This window comes from Delphinus delphis, chromosome 8, assembly GCF_949987515.2.
Source record: "Delphinus delphis chromosome 8, mDelDel1.2, whole genome shotgun sequence".
Taxonomy (NCBI): domain Eukaryota; kingdom Metazoa; phylum Chordata; class Mammalia; order Artiodactyla; family Delphinidae; genus Delphinus; species Delphinus delphis.
The window spans coordinates 20,175,666-20,198,872 of NC_082690.1; the positions used below are offsets into that span (position 1 = coordinate 20,175,666).

Below are 23,207 nucleotides of genomic sequence, written 5' to 3' on the forward strand. Positions count from 1 at the left end.
GTAAACATGTGGATCCTTAGCGGCTGCATCTCACAGAGATGTGAGGGTTACAGTATGACCTCTTAAAACAGTGCCTGGTTTGGAGTTAGTGCTTGGTTTTGTGGTTAGTGTTACCATGTCTCCCTGGGCAGATTTTGAGGCCTGTGATAGGAACCAAGAGACTTGTTTTATTCATGCTTGTGTCCTCAGTGCTCAGCATTGAGCTTGGTGCACGATAAAAACACAAAAGGTGTTCATTGAGCTGTATTAGAGTCTGTTAATAATGCTGCTTTTAGCTCCAGTAGGGTGGGAGAGTGGAGTGAACCCAAAGGGAGGCTCTCATCTTAAGGTCAGTGTTCTGAGGGCTACCTCTCTGCAGGTCACGTCAGGCAGTGACCCCTGTATGCCAGGGGACGGTATGTCACCAGCTCAATGAGACACCACTCTCTGCAGAACTGCCCCTACCTAGAGCCCATCATTTCTAATGGACTAAAGGAGCTGGTGCCTTTAAATTCCACAGAAGGGGAAGAAAAAGCACTTTGGTTTCAGTCCGTATTCTCCATTAGACACCCTTCAGGTGTTAGCAATATTATGCCACAATTTCATTATCCATTAAAGCCAGGTAATAATAAGTACACAAAGGTATTTGCAGCCTATTGATGTTAATGAAAGAGATCAATCTAATTCAGAATGTGTATGTAGAGAGCTCCTTGGAGATGGAATAGGCCCCAAGGTGAGCCTCTAATTGCCTCCTTGATGGTAGACCTCACCAGTACTCAATTTTGCATGACCATCTTTATGACATAGTTGGAATTTTGACGCCCAGACTCACGCTTCATACAGAAGCCCATTCTCCTCCTCTCCCAAGCCCCTCCTAACATTCCCAATTCAGAAAGAATGGGAAAGTTGCGGCCATTTAAGTAAGATCCTTGCACAAGAGTGAGAGTTTCTTGGATCTAGACCATGGGTCGGGTTGGATTAGCAGAAAGTCCGTGATTCCAGAGTTACTTGAGTGACCCTGGAAGGGTTTCTAGGGGTCTAAATTCTATCTCTCTATCTCTCTATCTATCATCTATCTATATATCTGTGTGTGTGTGTCTCTCTCTCTCTCCTCTCTTTATCTCTGTCTCTGGAGTGACCTAATAGAGCTTAGAAGGATCCTCTATCAAGTTTCTGAGCTGCATTCAAAGGATATCTCAATGAAATTAATCTACCCTACTCTAGAAAGGAAAATTACATCTGAAAGTGAGGGTAAACAAGGCGCCTTTCTTTCCCAGATGCCCCTCTGCATTTTTCTAGGAGTCCCCTGTGGACCTCCCAATTCTGGCCGCATGAAATTTAGTCAGTGAGAGGACATCTGTGGTCCAGCTCACTTTAGTTCCCACAACGGTCTGCCCTTTTCTATCCAACGTAAGTTCTCAAATTTTATTTCTACCGCCTCTCACTTCTACCCTCATTCTTTTTTTTTTTTTTTTTTTTGCGGTACGTGGGCCTCTCACTGTTGTGGCCTCTCCCGCTGCGGAGCAACAGGCTCCGGACACGCAGGCTCAGCGGCCATGGCTTATGGGCCCAGCCGCTGCGCGGCATGTGGGATCTTCCCGGACCGGGGCACGAACCCGTGTCCCCTGCATTGGCAGGCGGACTCTCAACCACTGCGCCACCAGGGAAGCCCTACCCTCATTCTTTAACAAACAAAAAAGAAACAAAACACTACATATAGAAATCAAATGTTCACCCTGCTCTTTCTGGGAACCAGCACCTCTGGCAATGTGTTGGAGGAAACCTCCCCTCCTATGGCTGCTGGATCGGGTGCCAGGCTGCACACAGACATCCTCGTAGGCAGAGGTGCCTGTGCTCTGGGCCCCCTGCGGAATGCAGCCTGACTCCAAAGTGTCACCGGTGCCCTCTGATCATCAATACATGTCCTAGAGCTGCAGACATGATTGCACATTAGCCAGAACTAATGGGGCACCCGGAGCATTTGGTTCAGTATCAATGGCAGCATGTACATCAGGCCCAGGTTGATGACGTACTTAGAATAGATCTTTGTTCCTCCTGCCTGCCCCACCTGTTCCCTACCCCCTGCTGGGTAGCCTGGACTTGGACATAGGAGGTGATTAGATTAAGAGGGAGTTGATCCTTTGCTGTCAGGACCCTGGCAGGCCCATTGTTGGCATGGAACTGGGCTCTGAATTTCACATTATTGGCTAAAGGTCGTTGAAGGACACCAGGGTGACTTGATTGCTAAATTCAGAGTAGGATGTCTGGCACGGAGTAGGAGAACATGGGCCGACACGGTGCACATAGGGGGAATAGGGAGTCAGGGAGGCTGAACGAGGTCGAGGGGGACAAAGAACTGAACTGGAGAGTCATTCAATCTACTTGTCTTCCAAAGTTGCAGGAATGCCCCTGAGTCTGACTCCCTGCCTTACCAAACATGATCTGTGGCTCTTCCCAGGATTCTTTCCCTACTCTGTTCCAGAGGGCCAGGGTGGAAGGCAGCCTGCTAGATAACCAACCTTAACCCCCAGGGCAAAGGTCCCCAGGGAGAAGTTCCAAGAGCATGAAATCTCGCACCGATGTCCCCTCCAGCCCCACTCAGTGTAAACACTGAATGGAAAAGAAGGGTGGCAGTGAAGACAACAAACGAATGGGACCTTGGTCCCCGAGATCCAGGGAGGAGATCGTCTCCTCCCTTTAACAATCTTTTACGTCTCTGTTCATCATATTTAACATGGACTAGGACATAGAAAACCTCTTGCCAGGACTTCCCTGGTGGCGCAGTGGTTAAGAATCCGCCTGCCAATGCAGGGGACACGGGTTTGAGCCCTGGTCCGGGAAGATCCCACATGCTGCGGAGCAACTAAGCCCGTGCACGAGCCACAGCTACTGAGCCCACGTGCCACAACTACTGAAGCCCGCACACCTAGAGCCCGTGCTCCACAACAAGAGAAGCCACCTCAACGAGAAGCCCACGTGCAGCAGCAAAGAGTAGCCCTCACTCGATGCAACTATAGAAGAGCCTGCGCACAGCAACGAAGACCCAACACAGCCAAAAATAAACAAACAAATAAATAAATAAAGTAAAAAAAGAAAACCTCTTGCCACTGTTGAGAAGACAATTAATATCTAGGGTAAAGGGTGACATGTAACTACAAATAATGGCTGCTCTATGGAGAGAGTGCGTTTGTGTGCACGGGAACACACACTCCTGTTTACCTGCCCCGTCTCCCATCTTTGTTTGTCTCCTCCGTGCATGTAGGTAATGGTGTGTGCAGCGTTCTCCAGAGTGCTTGATAGGTGACTGTGTTCCACCCTGCATGTGCTACTCTCTCACATTTCCCTTTAATGATCTCCATTATTCGGGCTGCATTAATAATGTTTGTGGGCTGATATCTTTAAAATTAATGAGGTGTTTACTCTTAGCCAAGAAACTCATTGAAATTAAAAAAGCTTTCTTTTTCCCCTCCCTTTCTCTTGGTAAAAAAGTGGACAAACAAGCCACAATGCAAGCTTTGATAAAAACCAAGCAGAATAGGCAAGAACCCAAGCCCTACCGCAAAGAAGGTATGAATTGGGAGTAGCTGGTGCCTGGAGTTATACATTAGTCATGTTCAAATCACAGCTGTGTCTAAGAGGGCTTGATTTAACAAGAGCTTTGCTAGAAAGCTGCATACCACACCTTTTAACCAATGGAGGACTTCTGTGCCCTCAATAATCGCTTATTTCATCCCCACCGCTCCCCTTAGCATAGGATTATCCATTGTAACCGTAGCACCTTAGTCTAGTCTGACTTTTCCTTCTTATTCAAAAGGGTTGTTTCCAGGAGACTTCATCTGTGTGAATTCATCTGTGCAATCCTGACCTGTCTGTAGTCTCTACTTTTCAATCAGATTACCTGGCATGAAAGACCCTCCCACTGCCCCCAGCTCCCACCACCAGCTGACTTTGTGCAGAAAAGCAGGACTGAATATTAATGACAAGTCTGCCGGCTGCAGAAACTTGCTGCAAAGTATCAGGCTTCACTGTCCTGCTCCCAACTGCCTCCCAGGTGTCTGCTGGACAAATTTCCCCAGGAACAGTGCAGCCAAGGGCATTCCCGGTGACACATCTGAGAAGTTCGGGTTCTTATCACGTCGTACTAGAGTAGTTGTTCTCTCTGACCTGGAAACCACCAGTAGTCTCTGTGGATCCTGCAGGTGATTTGTTAGCTAATCCCTCAAGATACTCAAGTTAATAATATGATAATTTTATGCACTTGAGTCTGGGATTAATTAATAATTTACTCAATTGCAAACAGGACATTAATGTTGAAGAGACACTCTTCTCCCAATTTTTTGTTGCTGTTGTTGTGGGGTTTTTTTTCTCTCTCTCTCGGTAGCAATTAAAAGTGAGGATGTTACATGTATTGAAAGCCTGGAAGATTCCTGCTGTAGGGGCTGGTTCAGGTCTCTGTCTGAAAACCATTCTCTTTATATTCACATATGGAATAGCTACAGCAGGAGTCCAGGATCTACGGCTGAATCTCTCGTCTCTGAAATGCCAAAATGCAAGTGGATGTTGGAACCATTGGAATCTCCTGTACTTAGGTGGTAATGAATGAGAAGATGCAGGAGAGAGACTCCTCAGCCCAATAGAGAAGGTGAAAAACTGCAGAGAAGTGGGCAACAGGGACAGGAATGGGGAGGACTTACATTAAACTGAATCTGTGCAAAATCTCCAGCGCTGCTCTGCAGGATGTTGTATGTTGAGGACACAGAAAGAAGTTCCCACTCACCGTCATTCAAAAATTCTTTTCGGTCATGTGTAATGTCTTCTCTGCTTCTCAGGAAGGCCAGGTCTACATCTTCCACTGAAAACAGAAACACTTGACTTCCCATGGAGAGAGGCACCAATATTAACCCACTTTTCCAACTCGCAATTCAAATCCTTCCTTTTTACTCCTGTCCCCACATGGACAGTCTTATGGAGATGGGGTTCAATATACTATTTTGAATTAGGGGTAGGGATGGGGGATAAAAACTTTCAGGTCATGAAAAAAAGCAGCTATGAACTGAGGGTTTGTACTCCATTGTCTATAGAATGAGACTTCTATAACGTTCTCAATGGCAGTAGAGGCCTAATATTGTATTTTCAAACCAACAGCAGCAAAGGGCAATATCTCTGGGCACAATACTGTACTTAGTCTGAATTACAGCAGGAGCCAAATAACTACAAGAAGAGATTTAGATTTATAAAAAGTCAATTATGTGCAAGAATAAAATAGACCTGAGGGACAGCAGAATGTAATAATTTCACCTATGTGAGCCAACCCAGCACAACAAGTGTGTTTGCCCACTAGCAGGCTACACCTCTCATGGCTTACCTGTGTGCAGAATGCTATTGAAGGTTAGGCTGCAATTCTGAATATCGAATGGAAAAGCGTATGTCTCTAAACTGCATGCAGAGACCAGTAGGATGGACTTAGAGTGCTTAATGGTCCCAGATGAGTTCACGTAAACATAGGGAAGATCAGGTGATCTTTCAATGTCCACACTATATGAAACAAAAAAGATCTTTGTTACAGAAAGGGCTTTAGTCATTCCAATACATAAGCAGAACTGATTATGAGATGATAGTGACCGTAACACCCAAGACTAGACTAGAAGTGCAAAGACAGAATCGCACTTTACATGAGATAGCCACCCTGGCAAAGGTGGGTTCAGCAATGACAGCCTTGTAAGTCAACTCACTGGAGATCAGCTCGGTGCTTTGTGACTGCCTGGAGGGGTGGGATAGGGAGGGTGGGAGGGAGGGAGACGCAAGAGGGAAGAGATATGGGAACATATGTATATGTATAGCTGATTCACTTTGTTATAAAGCAGAAACTAACAACCATTGTAAAGCAATTATACTCCAATAAAGATGTAAAAAAAAGAAAAAAAAAAACACAGGCATAGGACTTCCCTGGTGGTGCAGTGGTTAAAAATCTGCCTGCCAATGCAGGGCACAGGGGTTTGAGCCCTGGTCTGGGAAGATCCCACATGCCACGGAGCAACTAAGCCCATGTGCCACAACTACTGAGCCTGCGTGCCACAACTATGGAAGCCCGCATGCCTAGAGCCTGTGCTCTGCAACAAGAGAAGCCACTGCAATGAGAGAAGCTCACGCACCGCAACGAAGAGTAGCCCCCGCTCCCCTCAACTAGAGAAAGCCCACGTGCAACAACAAAGACCCAATGCAGCCAAAAATAAAATATATAAATAAATAAGTAAATGTATAAAACAAACACACACACACACACACAGACATAATCCATGAGTAACATCAAGCATTAGCAATCAAATCTGTATCTTAAATGATGTCAACCCATGGTACTTCTAACCTGAATATTCCCAACAGTATGCTCTTCTTCAAGTTGAGAAACAAAAATTAGTAACAATGACTTAAAGGAAGCAGCAACCAGCCTGAATATTCTAAGCAGTCTAAACCCCACAGAAACACACCCCAGCACACTTACAACTCATTTATGGTGATATCAGGAGCCCAGATGGCACTTAGGGGTAGGGAGATCTCACTAATCTCATCAAACATGCTGGAGTTCCAGGATAAAAACTCATCATCCCAAACCTGTATCCAAAAAGGAAACATCACAAAGGGGCAATGCCAATCTCATCAAAGAACTGAAGAGGGATTCGGATGAATAACTCAATTGATCAGCCCGTTGGTTCTATCTGTCAGGGAAGAGGACTTTCCATTCAGCTCCTAAAAAGGGTTGCCCCAACCAGAAACCACGGCCATGTATCTTACTCAGATTCTAATAAATCAAGTCTGCTGCGGACATAAAGAACTAGAAACACAAGATAGTATCTATTTCTTCGAATAATTACATCTTGCAACAGATTGAGTTCAGGAGTCCAGCATGCACGGAAGAAAACATAATCATTTACCTCACGGTACCATACACTTGTCTTTAATTTTTGATTCTGTGCATCCTGCAAAGCAAAAAGAACATCCACACCAAATCTTAGAGTGTCAGAAAATCAAAGCCCAATTCAACAGTATGACAATTCAGAGGAAGAAAATCAAATCCAACAAAATAATGCTGATTTTAGAAACATTACCTTGACTCTTCAATACCTGAGTATTCTCAGTTCTTATTTATTACATACACCTGTCGCTATGAGCTTTACTATATTATCTATGATAAAATGACACACTAACTGCACTTGACATCTTAAATGATTTGTGAATCTCTTTCCTACTCTAATTGTTACCCTGCCATTAATCAGACTAAAAGATGATATGTAGTCGTAGCCAATTTTGGACTAAAAAGATGAGACCACCCTTTTATTTGTAATCAAGATGTTATTCATAATCTTTCAATGAATGTTATCTCAACTGCCATTGGCAGCCATTCCTGTTGTTACTTTATGCTTGGATTTCTCTGCTTATAAAACAGACTGAATGAGCTTAATCCAAGTGAGGTATATTTTTGGTGATATAAATAGATGTGGCTTCCCACGTCAGTGATTTAAAAAAAAGATCTCCCCAAACAAAAAAATCCACTTTACTAATTTTTTTTCATATTGAATCTAGTAAAAACATGCTAAAATGATTATATTCTTAGGGATTAAAAGAAAAGGAACATCTCATACCATATACAAGCATTAACTCAAAATGGATCATAAACCAAAATGTAAGAGCTAAAACTATAAAACTCTTAGAACAAAACATAGGAGTAAACTTCATGACTTTGAATTAGGCAATAATTTCTTAGATATGACACCACAAACACAAGCAGCAAAAGAAAAAGTAAATGGGACTTCATCAAAATTTAAAACCTTTGTGTTTGAAAGGACATCATCAGGAAGTCAAGTGACAAACCACAGTATGGGTGAAAATATTTGCAAATCATATACCTAGTAAGGGGCTTGTATCCAGAATATATAAAGAACTCTTACAACTCAACAATAAAAAGGTAAATAAACCAATTTAAAAATGAGCATCAAAGGACACAGTCAAGGCTTCCCTGGTGGCACAGTGATTGAGAGTCCGCCTGCCGATGCAGGGGACGCAGGTTCGTGCCCCGGTCCGGGAAGATCCCACATGCCGCAGAGCGGCTGGGCCCGTGAGCCATGGTCGCTGAGCCTGTGCGTCCGGAGCCTGTGCTCCGCAATGGGAGAGGCCACAACAGTGAGAGGCCCATGTACCGCAAAAAAAAAAAAAAAAGGACACAGTCAACAGAGTGAGAAGGCAACTCATAGAATGGAAGAAAACATTTGTGGATCCTACATCTGATAAAGGGTTATTATCCTGAATATTAAAGAACTTCTACAACTCAAAACAAAACCAATATCCTTATTTAAGAGTGGGCAAAAGACTTGAATACACTAGATATACAAATGGCCAATAAATACATGAAAATATGCTCAACATCACAGCTATGGACCAAACTGTGTTCTTCCAAAATTCATATATGACTGTATTTGGAGGTAGGACTTTTAGGAGATAATTAAGGTTAAATGAGGTCAAAAGGGTGGGGCTCTCATCCAATAGGATTGGTGACCTTAGAAAGAGAGGAAGAGAGAATGATCTCTCTTTCTCCTCCCTGTGAGGACACAGTGAGAAGGCAGCCATCTGCAAGCCAGGAGGAGAGCTCTTACTAGGAACCAAATTGGCTGGAACTTTGATCTTGAACTGCCCAGCCTCCAGAACTGTGACAAATAAATTTCTGTTGTTTAAGCCACCCAGCCTATGGTATTTGTTACGGCAGTTGGAGCTGGCTGATATAATTTCTAATCATTAGGGAAATATAAACCAAAACCACAATGAAATACCATTTCACTCTCATTAGGATGGCTACTATTTTTTTTTTAAAGCAGAAAATAAGTGTTGGTGAGGATAATTGGAATTCTTGTGCACTATTGTTGGGAATGTAAAATGGTGCAGCTGCTATGGAAAACAGTATGGCAGTTCCTAAAAACTTAAAAATAGAATTACTACATGGTCCAACAATTCCTCTCCTCGGCATTTACCCAAAAGAATTGAAAGCAGGGACTTGGACAGATATTTGTACATCTATGTTCATTATTCACAATAGCCAAGGGGTGGAAGCAACCCAAGTGCCCCTCAGTGGATGAATGGATGAACAAAATGTAGTATATATATGCAATGTAATATTATTCAGTCTTTAAAAGGAAGGAAATTCTGACCCATGCTACAACATGGATGAACCTTGAAGACACTATGCAAAGTCACAAATAAGCCAGTCACAAAAGGACAAATAGGGCTTCCCTGGTGGCGCAGTGGTTGGAGGTCTGCCTGCCGATGCAGGGGACACGGGTTCATGCCCTGGTCTGGGAAGATCCCACATGCCGCGGAGCGGCTGTGCCCGTGAGCCATGGCTGCTGAGCCTGCGCGTCCGGAGCCTGTGCTCCGCAACGGGAGAGGCCACAACAGTGAGAGGCCCACGTACCGCAAAAAAAAAAAAAAAAAAAAAAAGGCAAATATTTTATGATATTTGTCTATATATAGACAAATATATAGACAAATATCATATTAGGCTATATATAGTCTAAGTACCTAGACTAGTCAAATTCATAGAGACAGAAAGTAGAATGATGGTTGCCAGGGGCTGGGGAATGGGAAATGGGGAAATGGTGTTTAATGGGTGCAGGGTTTCAGTTTTGGAAGATGAAGAGTTCTGGAGATGGACAGTGGTGATGTTTGTACAACAATGAGCATGTACTTAATGCCATTGAACTGTACACTTAAAAAAGGTTAAGATGGAAATTTTATATTACATGTAGTTTACTACAAGCAAAATTAATAATTTTAAAATAAGCAAAGGACTTGAACAGATATTTCTCCAAGGGAGATATATAAATGTGGCCAATTAACACTTGAAAAGATGCTCGACATCATTAGTTATTAGGGAAATGCAAATCAAAACCACAATGAGATACCACTTCACCCCACTAGGACGGATAAAATTAAAAAGACAAAAAATAAGTGTTGGGAAAATGTAGAAAAATTAGAGCCCCCCTACATTGCTAGTGGGATTATAAAATGGTGCAGCCACTGTGTAAAACAGTATGGTAGTTCCTCAGAATGTTAAACATAGAGTTACCATAGGACCTAGCAACTGCACTCCTAAGTGAATAACCAAGACTCTTGAAAACAGAAGTACACACACACACACAGTGTGTACAGGAAAAAAAGCAAACTTGTACAGGACTGTTCATAGCAGCCAAAAAGTAGAAATAACCCAATATCCATCAACTGATGAATGGATAAACAAAATGTGGTACATATCCATTCAATAGAATATTTTTCAGCACTAAAAACTAGCATGTTCCTACATGCTACAACATGGATGAAACTTGAAGACATTATGCTAAATGAAAGAATTCAATCACAAGAGGCCATTTATTGTATGATACCATTTATATGAAATGTCTGGAATAGGCAAATCTATAGAGATAAAAAGTAGATTAGTGGGACTTCCCTGGCAGTCCAGTGGTTAAGACTTCACCTTCCAATGCAGGGAGTGAAGGTCTGATCCCTGGTTGGGGAGCTAGATCCCACATGCCTTGCAGCCAAAAATAAAAAAAAACCCAAAACATAGAACAGAAGCAATATTGTGACAAATTCAATGAAGACTTTTTAAAAACTGGTCCACATCAAAAGAAAATTTTTTTAAAAAGTAGATTAGTGTTTGCCTAGGGCCGGTGAGGGTGGGGTGCAGGATGCAGCTGCTAATGGTATGAAATCTTTGGAAGTGATGAAATGCTTTGAAATTAGATAGTGGTGATGGTTGCACAGCTCTGTGAATATACTGCAACCACTGAATTATATAGTTTAAATGGATGACTTTTGTGGTTGTGTTATATCTCAATAGAACTGCCATTTAAAAAATGTATTAATAAAGAAAAAGAAAATCATTATTTTTTGGCCACACCATGCAGCATGCGGGATTTTATTTCCCTGACTGGGGATTGAACCCATGCCCCCAGTAGTGGAAGCGTGGAGGCTTAACCATTGGACCACCAGGGAAGTCCCAGGAAACCATTTTTGAAGATGTTTCAGGGAATGTATAGGTAAGAAGGCTGGTACAAACTACTGATGAAACCATTCCTTTCCAACTGTATCCTTCAAAGAGAATAAGAGGCATGGAAAATCCAAGATAAAAACATGTGAAATAAAATGTGTAAAACACTTCCTTACTGATTTTGGTTCAAAGCTGAGGAGTCATTTAAATAACATTTGTATTTCTGTAATATTAAGTGTAATACCAATTTCAGTAAAATAATAGAGTTGGGGAATTATGGCATGAAAGCAAACAACAGCTCCATTTTCCTCCCCAGAACAAAGTATATTAAATTAATTATCCAGTCAGTTATCCAATCACATCAAAAATATATAATCTTGGGGCTTCCCTGGTGGCGCAGTGGTTGAGAGTCCGCCTGCCGATACAGGGGACACGGGTTCGTGCCCCGGTCCGGGAAGATCCCACATGCCGCGGAGCAGCTGGGCCCGTGAGCCATGGCCGCTAAGCCTGCGCGTCCGGAGCCTGTGCTCCTTAACGGGAGAAGCCACAACAGTGAGAGGCCCACGTACCGAAAAAAAACAAAACAAAAAAAAAATATATATATATATATAATCTTTGTGCATAGGGTCAAGACTACCACTCTCTTAAATCCAGGCTGGGTGGGGGGTAGGGAGAAGCCATTGACATTTACTTCTTGCGGGGGGTGCACCTGGAATTGTGTAGTGCTCAGACTATACAGGTGTACACAGGATGGCATCATTTGAAAGAGAAACAATAAACTTTTTAAAGTTCCCCCTTTTTGCAATCAAAAAAGTAAGTTGCTATTGAATAAACATTTCTAGATACCTTGAGAAAAAAGGGATTGTGCACAGATACAGAGGGACTCTACTTCAGTGGTTCAGCAAAGGTTAGTCGGAGTGAACTTGCTCTGCAGATTTTTATGAACTTCAAATAGATACATGAGAAAGGCAGGTTTTAAAATGGTATACAGTTGTCCCTCAGTATCCATGCAGCATTGGCTCCAGAACCCCCTCAGATACCAAAATCTATAGATGCTCAAGACCCTTATGTATAAAATGGAGAAGTATTTGCATATAACCTACACACATCCTCCAGTATACTTTAAATCATCTCTAGATTACTCATAATACCCAATACAATGAAATGCTACGTAAATAGTTGCTGATGCATGGCAAATTCAAGTTTTGCTTTTTGGAACTTTCTGAAATTTTTTAAAATAAATTTATTTATTTTATTTATTTATTTTTGGCTGCCTTGGGTCTTTGTTGCTGTGTGCGGGCTTTCTCTAGTTGCAGAGAGCAGGGGTTACTCTTTGTTGTGGTGCGCAGTGTTGGGAGCCAAGAAGTTTTCGCCATTAGAAGATGGCCGACACCCTGCTTCTCTTCCTGATTTATGAGATAGAAGTTCGCGCCTAAAATGAAAGCCCGCGCACGCAGCACCAATGATGATTAGCCAAGTACTTCCCTCATTCTGAATCCCGCCCCCCTTTCTCTGCAGTGTATAAATACAGCTACCGCAGCAATAAAAGTTTGAGGCTTGATCAGGATTCTGTCTTGCCTCCATTCTTTCGCGTCTCCTGCCCTTCCCCCTTTTTTCAACCCCCACAGGTTCCTCCTCGGACTCACAAGGATTTGTCCTGCTGGTCGGGACTCCCGGGGACGCCCGGGGCCGTACACAATTGGCGCCCAACGTGGGGCTCGAGGAACGGATCCTGACGGAGGTAGCACGCTTACGAACGCCTGGCCAGGCACCCACTGAGCCGCCGCGAGACTTACTCGAAAGTGCAGCTTGATTAGGTCCCCGGAGGACTGGCCGTCCTTCGGCAGTCGTGACCTGAGGATAAGGTAAGCGGAGCTATAAATATGGGACAGGAATTGAGTTCCCATGAACTCTTTCTTCAGGGGATCGAGGATTCCCTCAAGATGCGGAAGATTAAGGCTAGAAAAAAAGATTTGCGTGAATTTTTTATGTTCTTGTCTGATGTTTGCCCATGGTTCCCACAGGAAGGGACAATAGATAAAAAATGCTGGAATCGTGTAGGAAATTGTTTAAATGATTATTATCAAACCTTTGGGCCTTCTAAAGTGCCTGTGACTGCATTTTCGTATTGGAATTTAATTAGGGAGATTCTCATGGGTCATTTTTTTGACCCCGATGTCCAAAAGGTTGTAGAGACCGGGGAAACAATTCTTAAAGCAGCCTCTCGTCTCCATTCAGCTTGTCCATCCGTTACCATTGATATGGGTTCAAATGAAGAGTTCCCAAAAATTCCAGAAACCGGTCATCATTATCCCACAGATGATAAAGTTATCCCAAAGATTTATCCTTCCCTTACTGCTATTAAGGGTGATCCCAATGATGACCAGCTTTCCCCCCAAGATCAGGAAACTCTCGATGAGCAGGCTGCTCGTTATCATCGCAATGATGATCCCTGGGGATTCCCCCTTTTGAAGCCTCCACCATCTTATAATACTCCTCATCAGATGCCTGCCTTTAGCGCCCCTGCTCCCGTTGCCCCCCTGATTGATCCCCTTCGACAGGCTAAGATGGCCTTAACCCAGGAAATTTCCTCTTTGAGAGATGTTTTACAACAAAAACGGGAACGCTTGGATCTCCTAAAGGAGCTTAAGGCCCTTGAGGTGGAGCTTACTTCTTTTAATGTCTCGAACGGTCCCAATAAACCCCCGCTTCGACAAAAACCAGGATCCATTAAGTTAGCCTTCCCTGTTACTCGCAGTCAAAATTTACCCACTCAAGGTGAAATTCAAGCTGAAGATAGTGAGGAAGGGGAAGAGGAAGAAGGAGAAGAATCTCCTGAACCTGATGAGGGACCAGATATTCATAATTCTTCTGGGGGCGGCCCTTTTGAACATAAATATCGCCGCCTCAATTTAAAACATATAAAAGATTTAAAATCTGCTGTCAATAATTATGGGCCCACAGCCCCTTATACATTGGCAATCTTGGAGGGATTAAGCGATCGCTGGCTGACCCCAAATGATTGGCTTACCCTGGCTCGGGCCACCCTTTCTGGGGGAGATTTTGTTTTATGGCTCACTGAATTTGCAGAAAATTGTAGAGAAACTGCCCAAAGAAATGCTGAAAACAGAACTTCCCGATCATGGACCCGAGATAAATTACTTGGCCGTCCCCCCTATGAATCCAATGAGTCTCAGGCTGCTTTTCCCCCTGGTTTGTTGGCTCAAATACAACATGCTGGCCTTAAGGCCTGGCGCCGTCTTCCGCCTAAGGGTTCGCCCACAACTTCCTTGGCAAAAATTCGCCAGGGACCAGAAGAGCCTTATTGTGAGTTTATTAGCCGCCTCACGGACGCCGCCGAGCGTGTAGTGGGTGATAGTGAAACTGATAATGCCTTTGTTAAACATTTAGCTTATGAAAATGCCAATCCGGCCTGCCAAGCTGCCCTTCGGGCTCATCGTGGTGGTAGCCTGGCTGATTACATTAAGTTGTGCTCCGGAATTGGTCCCTCCCATTCTGTTGGTCTTGCGATTGGAGCTGCTCTAAAAGATTTTATTAAAGATACATCCGTCCTAGATAAACAACAAAAAACTTGCTATAATTGCAAACAACCTGGACATTTTGCCCGGAATTGTTCATTACATAGACAAGGACAGTCATTAAAGGCTAACCCACAACAACCCCAATATCAATCCCGGGCTCCTCCCACCACCGTTTGCCCTCGTTGTAAAAGAGGCAAACATTGGTCTTCAGAATGTTTTTCAAAAACGGATATAAATGGCCAATTGCTCCCCAAAAAACAGGGAAACTTTTCACGGGGCCAGCCCCTGGCCCCTTCCTTGGAACCAAACCAAGGGACAATTCGGTTCGTTCCTCAAAAATCTGGACAAGTTCCCTGCACCCAGATGTTGGCTCCCTCTGTCCAGCCACACCCGGAAGCGCAGGATTGGACCTCTGTGCCTCCACCGACTCAATATTAGTCCCAGAACAAGGAGTACAACCAATTCCCACAGAAGTTTATGGCCCCCTGCCCCCAAATACTTTTGGTTTAATTTTAGGAAGAGGTAGTTCCGCTTTGGCTGGCCTCCAAATTATACCTGGTGTTATTGATAATGATTATTCAGGTCAAATTACCCTTTTGGCATCTGCTTTACAAGGCCCTATATCAATCCCTAAAGGTCAAAGGATAGCACAGTTAGTATTGTTGCCCCTAAATTCTTTAAATAAGAGCCATACTAATTGTCCTAGAGCAGATGCTGCTTTTGGCTCCTCAGATGTTTACTGGGTCCAACAAATTACTCCTGAAAGGCCACTCCTAACCCTGTGGTTAGATGGAAAGAAATTTGAGGGTTTAGTCGATACAGGAGCCGATGCAACAGTTATTTCGGAAAAATATTGGCCCTCCTCTTGGCCTTGTACAGTGTCTATAACTCATTTACAAGGCATAGGACATTCTACCAATCCTAAACGGAGTTCTAAAGTTCTTACATGGATAGATACTGAAGGTAATACTGGACAGGTACAACCTTATATTTTGCCACATATCCCGTTGAATCTTTGGGGACGTGACATCCTGTCACAATTATAGTTAATCATGGCCAGCCCCAATGAGGTGGTGACCCAACAAATGCTAAACCAAGGGTTTCTACCAGGCTTAGGCTTAGGAAAAAATAATCAGGGTATTACACGACCTATTTCCCTGGCATCTAACATAAATCGCCAGGGCCTAGGCAGTTCGCCTTTTTCTTAGCGGCCATTGACCTTCCTGTGCCCCATGCGGACAAAATACGATGGAAAACTAATGATCCCGTTTGGGTGGACCAATGGCCTCTAACAGAAGAAAAACTTACAGCTGCCACAAAGTTAGTGCAGGAACAATTGGCCGCTGGACATTTAGAAGCCACTACTTCGCCATGGAATACCCCTATATTTGTGATAAAAAAGAGATCTGGCTCATGGCGACTTCTCCAAGATCTTAGGGAAATTAATAAAACAATGTTTACTATGGGAGCTTTACAGCCTGGCTTGCCTTCTCCTATTGCCATTCCAGCTGGCTATTTTAAAATCATTATTGATCTTAAAGATTGCTTTTTTACTATCCCTCTCCATCCTCAGGATAGAGAGCGTTTTGCATTTAGTCTCCCAGTAATTAATTTTAAAGGCCCAATGCCACGTTTTCAATGGAAGGTCCTCCCGCAGGGTATGGCCAATAGCCCCACCTTATGTCAAAAATTTGTTGCACAAGCTGTAGACCCTCTTAGGGCTCGTTGGCCTGGTATCTATATCATTCATTATATGGATGATATTCTTTTGGCTGGAAAATCAACTGATGAACTCCTTAAGTGTTATCAAGATTTAAAAGATAATCTTGCTTCCTCTGGCCTTCAAATTGCTTCAAATAAGGTACAATTAAAAGATCCATACTATTATCTTGGTTTCGAATTAAACAAAAAAAATAATTACCACTCAAAAGATACACATACAAGTATCACATTTGCAAACCCTCAATGATTTTCAAAAATTTTTGGGAGATATTAATTGGCTACGACCGTATCTTAAACTTACTACGGGAGAGTTAAAACCCTTATTCGAAATTTTACAAGGGCCATCAGATCCCTTGTCACCCCGTAGGCTGACTAAGGAGGCTAAAAATTCTCTTCAATTAGTAGAAAAGGCCATTAGATGTCAACAGATTACCTTTTTAGATTATGGTCGTCCCTTTAGTTTGATTATTTGTGCCACTGCACATACACCCACTGGAGTCCTATGGCAAGATCATCCCCTCTTGTGGATACATTTGTCCGTATCTCCTAATAAAGTGCTTAAGACCTACCCTTCCTTAGTAGCACAGGTTCTTACTTTGGGCAGAGAAAAAAGCCGTCAATTTTTTGGCAGAGATCCTGATCATTTGATTCTCCCCTATACCAAAGAAGAGCTTGGTTGGTTATTACAAACTGATGATAAATGGCTTGTTTCCTTATCCTCCTTTCAGGGTAATATGGATAATCATTATCCACCTGATAAGCTCCTTCAGTTTGCTAGAAAACATCTGTTTATATTTCCCAAAATCACTTCTGCTGTTCCTCTGGGAGATGCTGCCCTAGTATTCACTGATGGATCATCATCCGGTGTTGCTGTATTTGTTATAAATAATCAGCCCTATAGGGTACAGTCCCCCTTTTTATCAGCACAACTTGTTGAGCTTTTTGCCATTCTTCAGGTTTTTGAGATGTTACAGAATATCCCCTTTAATTTATATACGGACAGCTCATATATAGCTTTGTCCGTCCCCCTTTTAGAAACTGTTCCATATATTAAACCCTCTTCCAATGCTGTTCCCCTTTTTCAACAACTTCAAAGTCTTATACTTCGAAGACAAGCGCCTTTTTTTATTGATCATCTTAGGGCTCATACAGATCTTCCTGGACCCCTCTCTCAGGGCAATGATTTAGCTGATAAAAATGCCCGCCTGATGTGCACCGTAACCTCTGATTCTGTTTCTCAAGCTACTCAATTTCATCAGCTACATCATGTTAATGCACATACTCTTCGCTTAATGTTTAAGCTTACTCGAGAACAATCAAGACAAATTGTAAAAAATTGTCCAGGGTGTGTTACATTTTTACCTCTTCCACATCTTGGGGTAAACCCAAGAGGTCTATTACCTAATGAAATCTGGCAGATGGATGTTACCCATCTTGCTAAATTTGGAAAATTAAAATTTATTCATGTGTCCATTGATACCTTTAGCGGCTTTATATATGCCTCCCTTCAGGGAGGAGAAGCCACAAAAAACATTATTTCACATGTGCTCCAATGTTTTACAGTTTTAGGCAAGCCTCAAATAATTAAAACAGATAATGGGCCTGGGTATACCTCCCAGGCTTTCCAAGATTTTTGCACCCGGCTTCAAATAAAACATCTTACGGGAATTCCATATAACCCCCAGGGTCAAGGCATAGTAGAAAGAGCCCATCAAACCCTTAAAAATACCATTTCCAAGCTTAAAAATAATGATTTAACTGCTACAAAAAATTCCCCAAAAAATATTCTTAGTCATGCCCTGTTTGTAATTAATTTTTTACAATTAGATAATAATGGTAGATCTGCCGCCGATCGCCTTTGGCATCAAGAAACTAAAAATCAATATGCACAAGTTATGTGGAAAGACCCTTTGACCTTTAAATGGCATGGACCCGATCCACTCCTCATCTGGGGGAGGGGATCCGCATGTGTATATAATACCAAAGAAGGTGGAGCACGCTGGTTGCCTGAGCGCCTTATTAAACCTATAAGTTCTATAAAGTAATAAATTTTATCCAGGGCCCTTTTCCCTGAGATTGTATTTCTTTTTCTTTTTCAGAAAAGATGGAGACCCTCCTAATATTGAAAGAGCGGCAGAGACGACATGAGCTATCCGTTGTGACCCTGATCCTGTCATCTTTGCTGGTTGTTGGACAGGCTGAAAGCACTCCCCACTTGCCTCAAAATTTAACCTGATACATTACCATCGCCTCGCCATTACAGAAGCAGAACCAAAGGATGATTCTGGCTGCCCCTCCACTGGAGCGGCATGAAACAGAGACATGCCTACCCCCCTCTTTGATGGAGGGTATGGGTACCGAGTTGAGTGTGGCAGCAAAGCATGCACAAGGGAAAACGTGTATATATGTATATACAAGGTAATCTCTGTTATTCCCTGTGAGTATACCTGAATTATGATAGAGGTTGGTATCTAAACATTGTTTTTGGCTTTTAGTAGCTAAGATTATCTTTGGCTCTGCCTCTTCTCCCCAAAAGATACCAAGAGCCGATGAGTGTGGACACACATACCTTGTCCACGGGAGGATTCAGGTCACTACTCCCTCACTCGGTTAATGCCCACCTCCTTAAAAGAAATAAAAAGGGAGGAAATGTTGGGAGCCAAGAAGTTTTCGCCATTAGAAGATGGCCGACACCCTGCTTCTCTTCCTGATTTATGAGATAGAAGTTCGCGCCTAAAATGAAAGCCCGCGCACGCAGCACCAATGATGATTAGCCAAGTACTTCCCTCATTCTGAATCCCGCCCCCCTTTCTCTGCAGTGTATAAATACAGCTACCGCAGCAATAAAAGTTTGAGGCTTGATCAGGATTCTGTCTTGCCTCCATTCTTTCGCGTCTCCTGCCCTTCCCCCTTTTTTCAACCCCCACAGGTTCCTCCTCGGACTCACAAGGATTTGTCCTGCTGGTCGGGACTCCCGGGGACGCCCGGGGCCGTACACAGCGCAGGCTTCTCATTACAGTGGCTTCTCTTGTTGCGGACTGTGGGCTCTAGGCACGTGGGCTTCAGTAACTGTGGCACATGGGCTCAGTAGTTGTGGCACATGGGCTTAGTTGCTCCACAGCATGTGGGATCTTCCAGGACCAGGGATCGAACCCTTGTCCCCTGCATTGGCAGGCGGATCCTTAACCACTGCGCCACCAGGGAAGTCTCTGGAATTTTTTTTTAATATATTTTCGAGGCACAGTTGGTTCAATCTGCAAATACTGTACTGACTGTACAAAATGTAAACACTGAATTCACAAGTATTTCCCTAAGAAACAGCTTGGAGGAGGTACAGAGAGGACTCCCAGCCAAGATAGGCTCTGAGGGGCTCAGGGCAGTTAAAAAAAGACCTCTACTGAGAGCCCAAGATTGGGTGACACCACTTTCTTCCAAGTTTTACTGGCTGAGAGAGCCTGAAATAGATCATATCTCACCCACTAACACACAAAAGGCACAGTTCTAGGCTTAGCTGCAATCAAAGAGGGTCCCCCCTTAACAATGGAAAAAGTCCAAAACGTTGTTTCTATTACTGAGAAATATAGCTTTTAGCTACTCTTTCATTACAAATATACTTTTACATCTATGAAATATCCCAACCAGTTTCTTTATCACTGTCATGAAAAGTTGTGAATATAACTCGTTGACTCAGTCATGTGGCTGGGGAGGAAGGTCTCTACGTATTAATGTTTCATTTTCACTGTCATTTTATCTAGTTGGTTCTTATTAACTGCCATGTTGACGCCTTTGCTTGTTTTTCTCTTCCTGCCAAGCCCTTTGTCATGTTACACGTAACAATAGTGTTAAGAATTTTTTCCCTAATATCTTATGGGGGTGTCTGGGAAGATTTGTCATTCACCCCTAAAGAACACAATGTCAAAAAGAAGTTTGAGGCTAAAACTGAAGTCTTTTTTTTGTCAAGGGAAACAAGTTTCTCAATGCCAGCTGGTGAACATAATTGGTTCTCTGGTGGCATTATTCACAGCTTTTCCCTCTGTGCATCTCTTTCTTTTATTTTTTTCTTTAGATGCCTTCCATCTTGTTTGTTAAAAGCAAAGGATATTTCAGAGAATTGGAATTCATTAGCCTTCCTAACAGAGGGAGTCTATTTAGATCTAAATTGGTGGTTAGCAAATATACAGATAATTCCTGCACATTCTTATTTATCTTTCCCAGTTCCAAAGACTATAGAAACAGATGCCTTAACGTCTGGCTGGGAGTCTCTAGTCAATGGACTGGAATACAAAGGAATCTTGGATTCAGAATTGACAAAACTCAATAGAAACAAATGGAAACTCTTCCCTGTTAGTAGATTATCTCTATAATCAGATTTCCCTAAGGTACACATAATACCCAGAAATTCTAAGACAAGACTGTAGTCTTTCACGTAAACAAAACAGGAGGCAAAACATAACGGAAGGGAGGTGCACTGATGAAAGCTGGGCTGAAAGCTCTTCACTCCAAACAAAAGTTGCCAGCAGTTCAGCTGCTGGTAGATGCATCCAACAAGTTATCTATTCACATTGGGAGTGTCCTTGTCTGAGCAGAATTTGTGAGTGATTTTTATCAAGTCCTTCAAACCAGCCCTGCCTCTGGAACAAACTTTAGGAGCAGCCCACCTGAATGTAATAGAGACATTTGCGAATTATATTAGACTAAGTCATTCATAAAGACAACCCTAGAATTGTACTTACATATCTTAATTAATTGGTTAGACATATATCTACCCAGTAGCTCTGAAGTAAGATATACTATGCTGCATATTGTGGGAAACAGGACCATGAGTTAGAAAATCCTTCCCTCAAGTAGCTATTAGTGTATGTGACATTTTAACAGTTAACTATGGGCATTAAGAAATACACATACTTCGTTGGATTCAAAAGAGGGAGACATTGCTGTCAGTTTGGAGAATTGAGGAAAATTTCTCTTAGGAGCTGAGATTTGAGGACTATAATATTTGATAGATGGCAAATGAAGAGGAAAACACATTCATTGGAGGAAATAGCAGAATTAACAGCATATAGGCAGGAAACAAGAAGTTCAGGTTCATTGTAGCATTGAGTACATGTAGAAGATAAAGTTAAGACAGTAGATAGGGATAAAACTAGAGGGATGGAATATAAGATTTTTCCATATTTCTGAAGGCAAGTTTTCCATATCCAATAAAATATGTCTAACATATTCTTGTAAAAAATTAGTATATTTCACAACATTGGAGAAAAGCATATCTTTGAAAAAATAATGGTGTTCTCCTTACCCACCATAAGGGATATAATTTTATTTTCTTTTATTGGGGTAGGAAGAAAGAGTTAGATTAAAACTTTCAATTTGATACAGTTGTTCCAAGGGAATTAGTAAAAGAAAGACTTTACTCCTTTTCTTTATCTCCAAATAAGACTCTAAATGAAAGCCTGAGCAATTCTACTTCACCTTCACCAATATGAAGTCAGAAAGTAGAAGGATAAGGAGAGACCTAGAAACCTGTCTTCAGCTCTTAACTCAAGGCTGATTCTATCTCTTCCCTGGAGTTTCATATAACATGGTTCATATCGTGTCTTTATTCAAATCATGTTTTTCCCATTGGACAATGTCCGATAAACAATATAGACATAATAACCCACTGACAACTAAATAGCAAGGACTAATATCTCTTAAGTAAGTGAAGATGCAGCCCCAGAAAATTGTCTCCCAAATTCTAGTTCAACATCCAAATAGAAAAGAGATTTAAAGGAGTTTTCTACTGGGGCTTTGTGTAAGACTAGGTCTTTTGGATAGTAAGGGTGGGCGTTTTCTGGCATTTAATTAAACAGTATTTTCTAGGATCTTAGATAGAGTACTTTTACTAGTGTAAGTGGGAAAATAAAGCTGAGAAAAGTGAAATTGTGTGCTAAAAGGAGGATTTTTTGTGTTGCATTTAAATGTACCTACTTATGGCCGCATAGCACAGGGAGATCAGCTCCGTGCTTTGTGTCCACCTAGAGGGGTACGATAGGGAGGGTGGGAGGGAGACGCAAGAGGGAGGAGATATGGGGATGTATGTATATGTATAGCTGATTCACTTTGTTATACAGCAGAAACTAACACACCATTGTAAAGCAATTATACTCCAATAGAGATGTTAAAAATAAATAAATAAATGTACCTGCTTACGAAGAAATAATGAGTAGGGGTTTATCTAAGCTCGAGGAAAATTATGCTAAAATAACTTGATTAGATAAAAAATAATTTAAACCATGTTATAACAGAAAATTTATACTTTCAGTTTTGAAGTATTTTTCATCAATTTCAATACCTGAGTCTCAGTCAAAAAATCAGAGTCTATGATTCATAGTGCAGCACTAAGATATTAACATAGAGAAACACATCCATTAAAATAAATTAAAGAGAAATTGTTGAATTATTTTTTAAAGTACATTAAAATAATAATACTGTATTGTAGGGCATATTATATATGTAAATGTAAGGGGAACAGGTAAATAGAATTTTACTGTTGTAAGATTTGTACATTTTATATGAAGTGTAATAACATTAATTCTAAGTACATTGTATTAAGTTAATGATGGATATGGAAATCCCTAAAATAACATCTAAAAATAATACACAGAGGGATTGCAAAAAAGCTAATTTGATTTCAGAGGAACTAAAATCAAATATTAAAGAATATTTAATTTATCCAAAATAAGGCAGGATAAGAGGATCAGAAAACAGAAAACAGATGCGACAGCTAGAAAACAAATAGCAAGATGGTATTGGTAAATGGACAAAACACTTCCATTAAAATGCATAGGTTGACAGGTTAAAATAGCAATACCCTGGAACACTACTCAGCAACAAAAAAGAGTGAATTATTGATACACACAACAACTTGGATGAACCTGAAGGGAATTACACTG

General features: G+C 42.0%; 1 protein-coding gene across 1 annotated transcript in view; it reads right to left on the reverse strand.

Annotated features, from left to right (window-relative positions):
• The window catches only part of HTR3B (5-hydroxytryptamine receptor 3B), a 44,967-nt gene that overhangs the window by 6,344 nt on the left and 15,416 nt on the right, over positions 1–23,207 (reverse strand). The window contains exons 4-7 of the mRNA XM_060017608.1: positions 6,909–6,953; positions 6,479–6,588; positions 5,345–5,514; positions 4,674–4,831 (exon numbers count right to left, since the gene is read on the reverse strand). Of these exons, the coding sequence (XP_059873591.1) occupies positions 4,674–4,831; positions 5,345–5,514; positions 6,479–6,588; positions 6,909–6,953 (483 nt within the window). The remainder of the gene's footprint in view (positions 1–4,673; positions 4,832–5,344; positions 5,515–6,478; positions 6,589–6,908; positions 6,954–23,207) is intronic.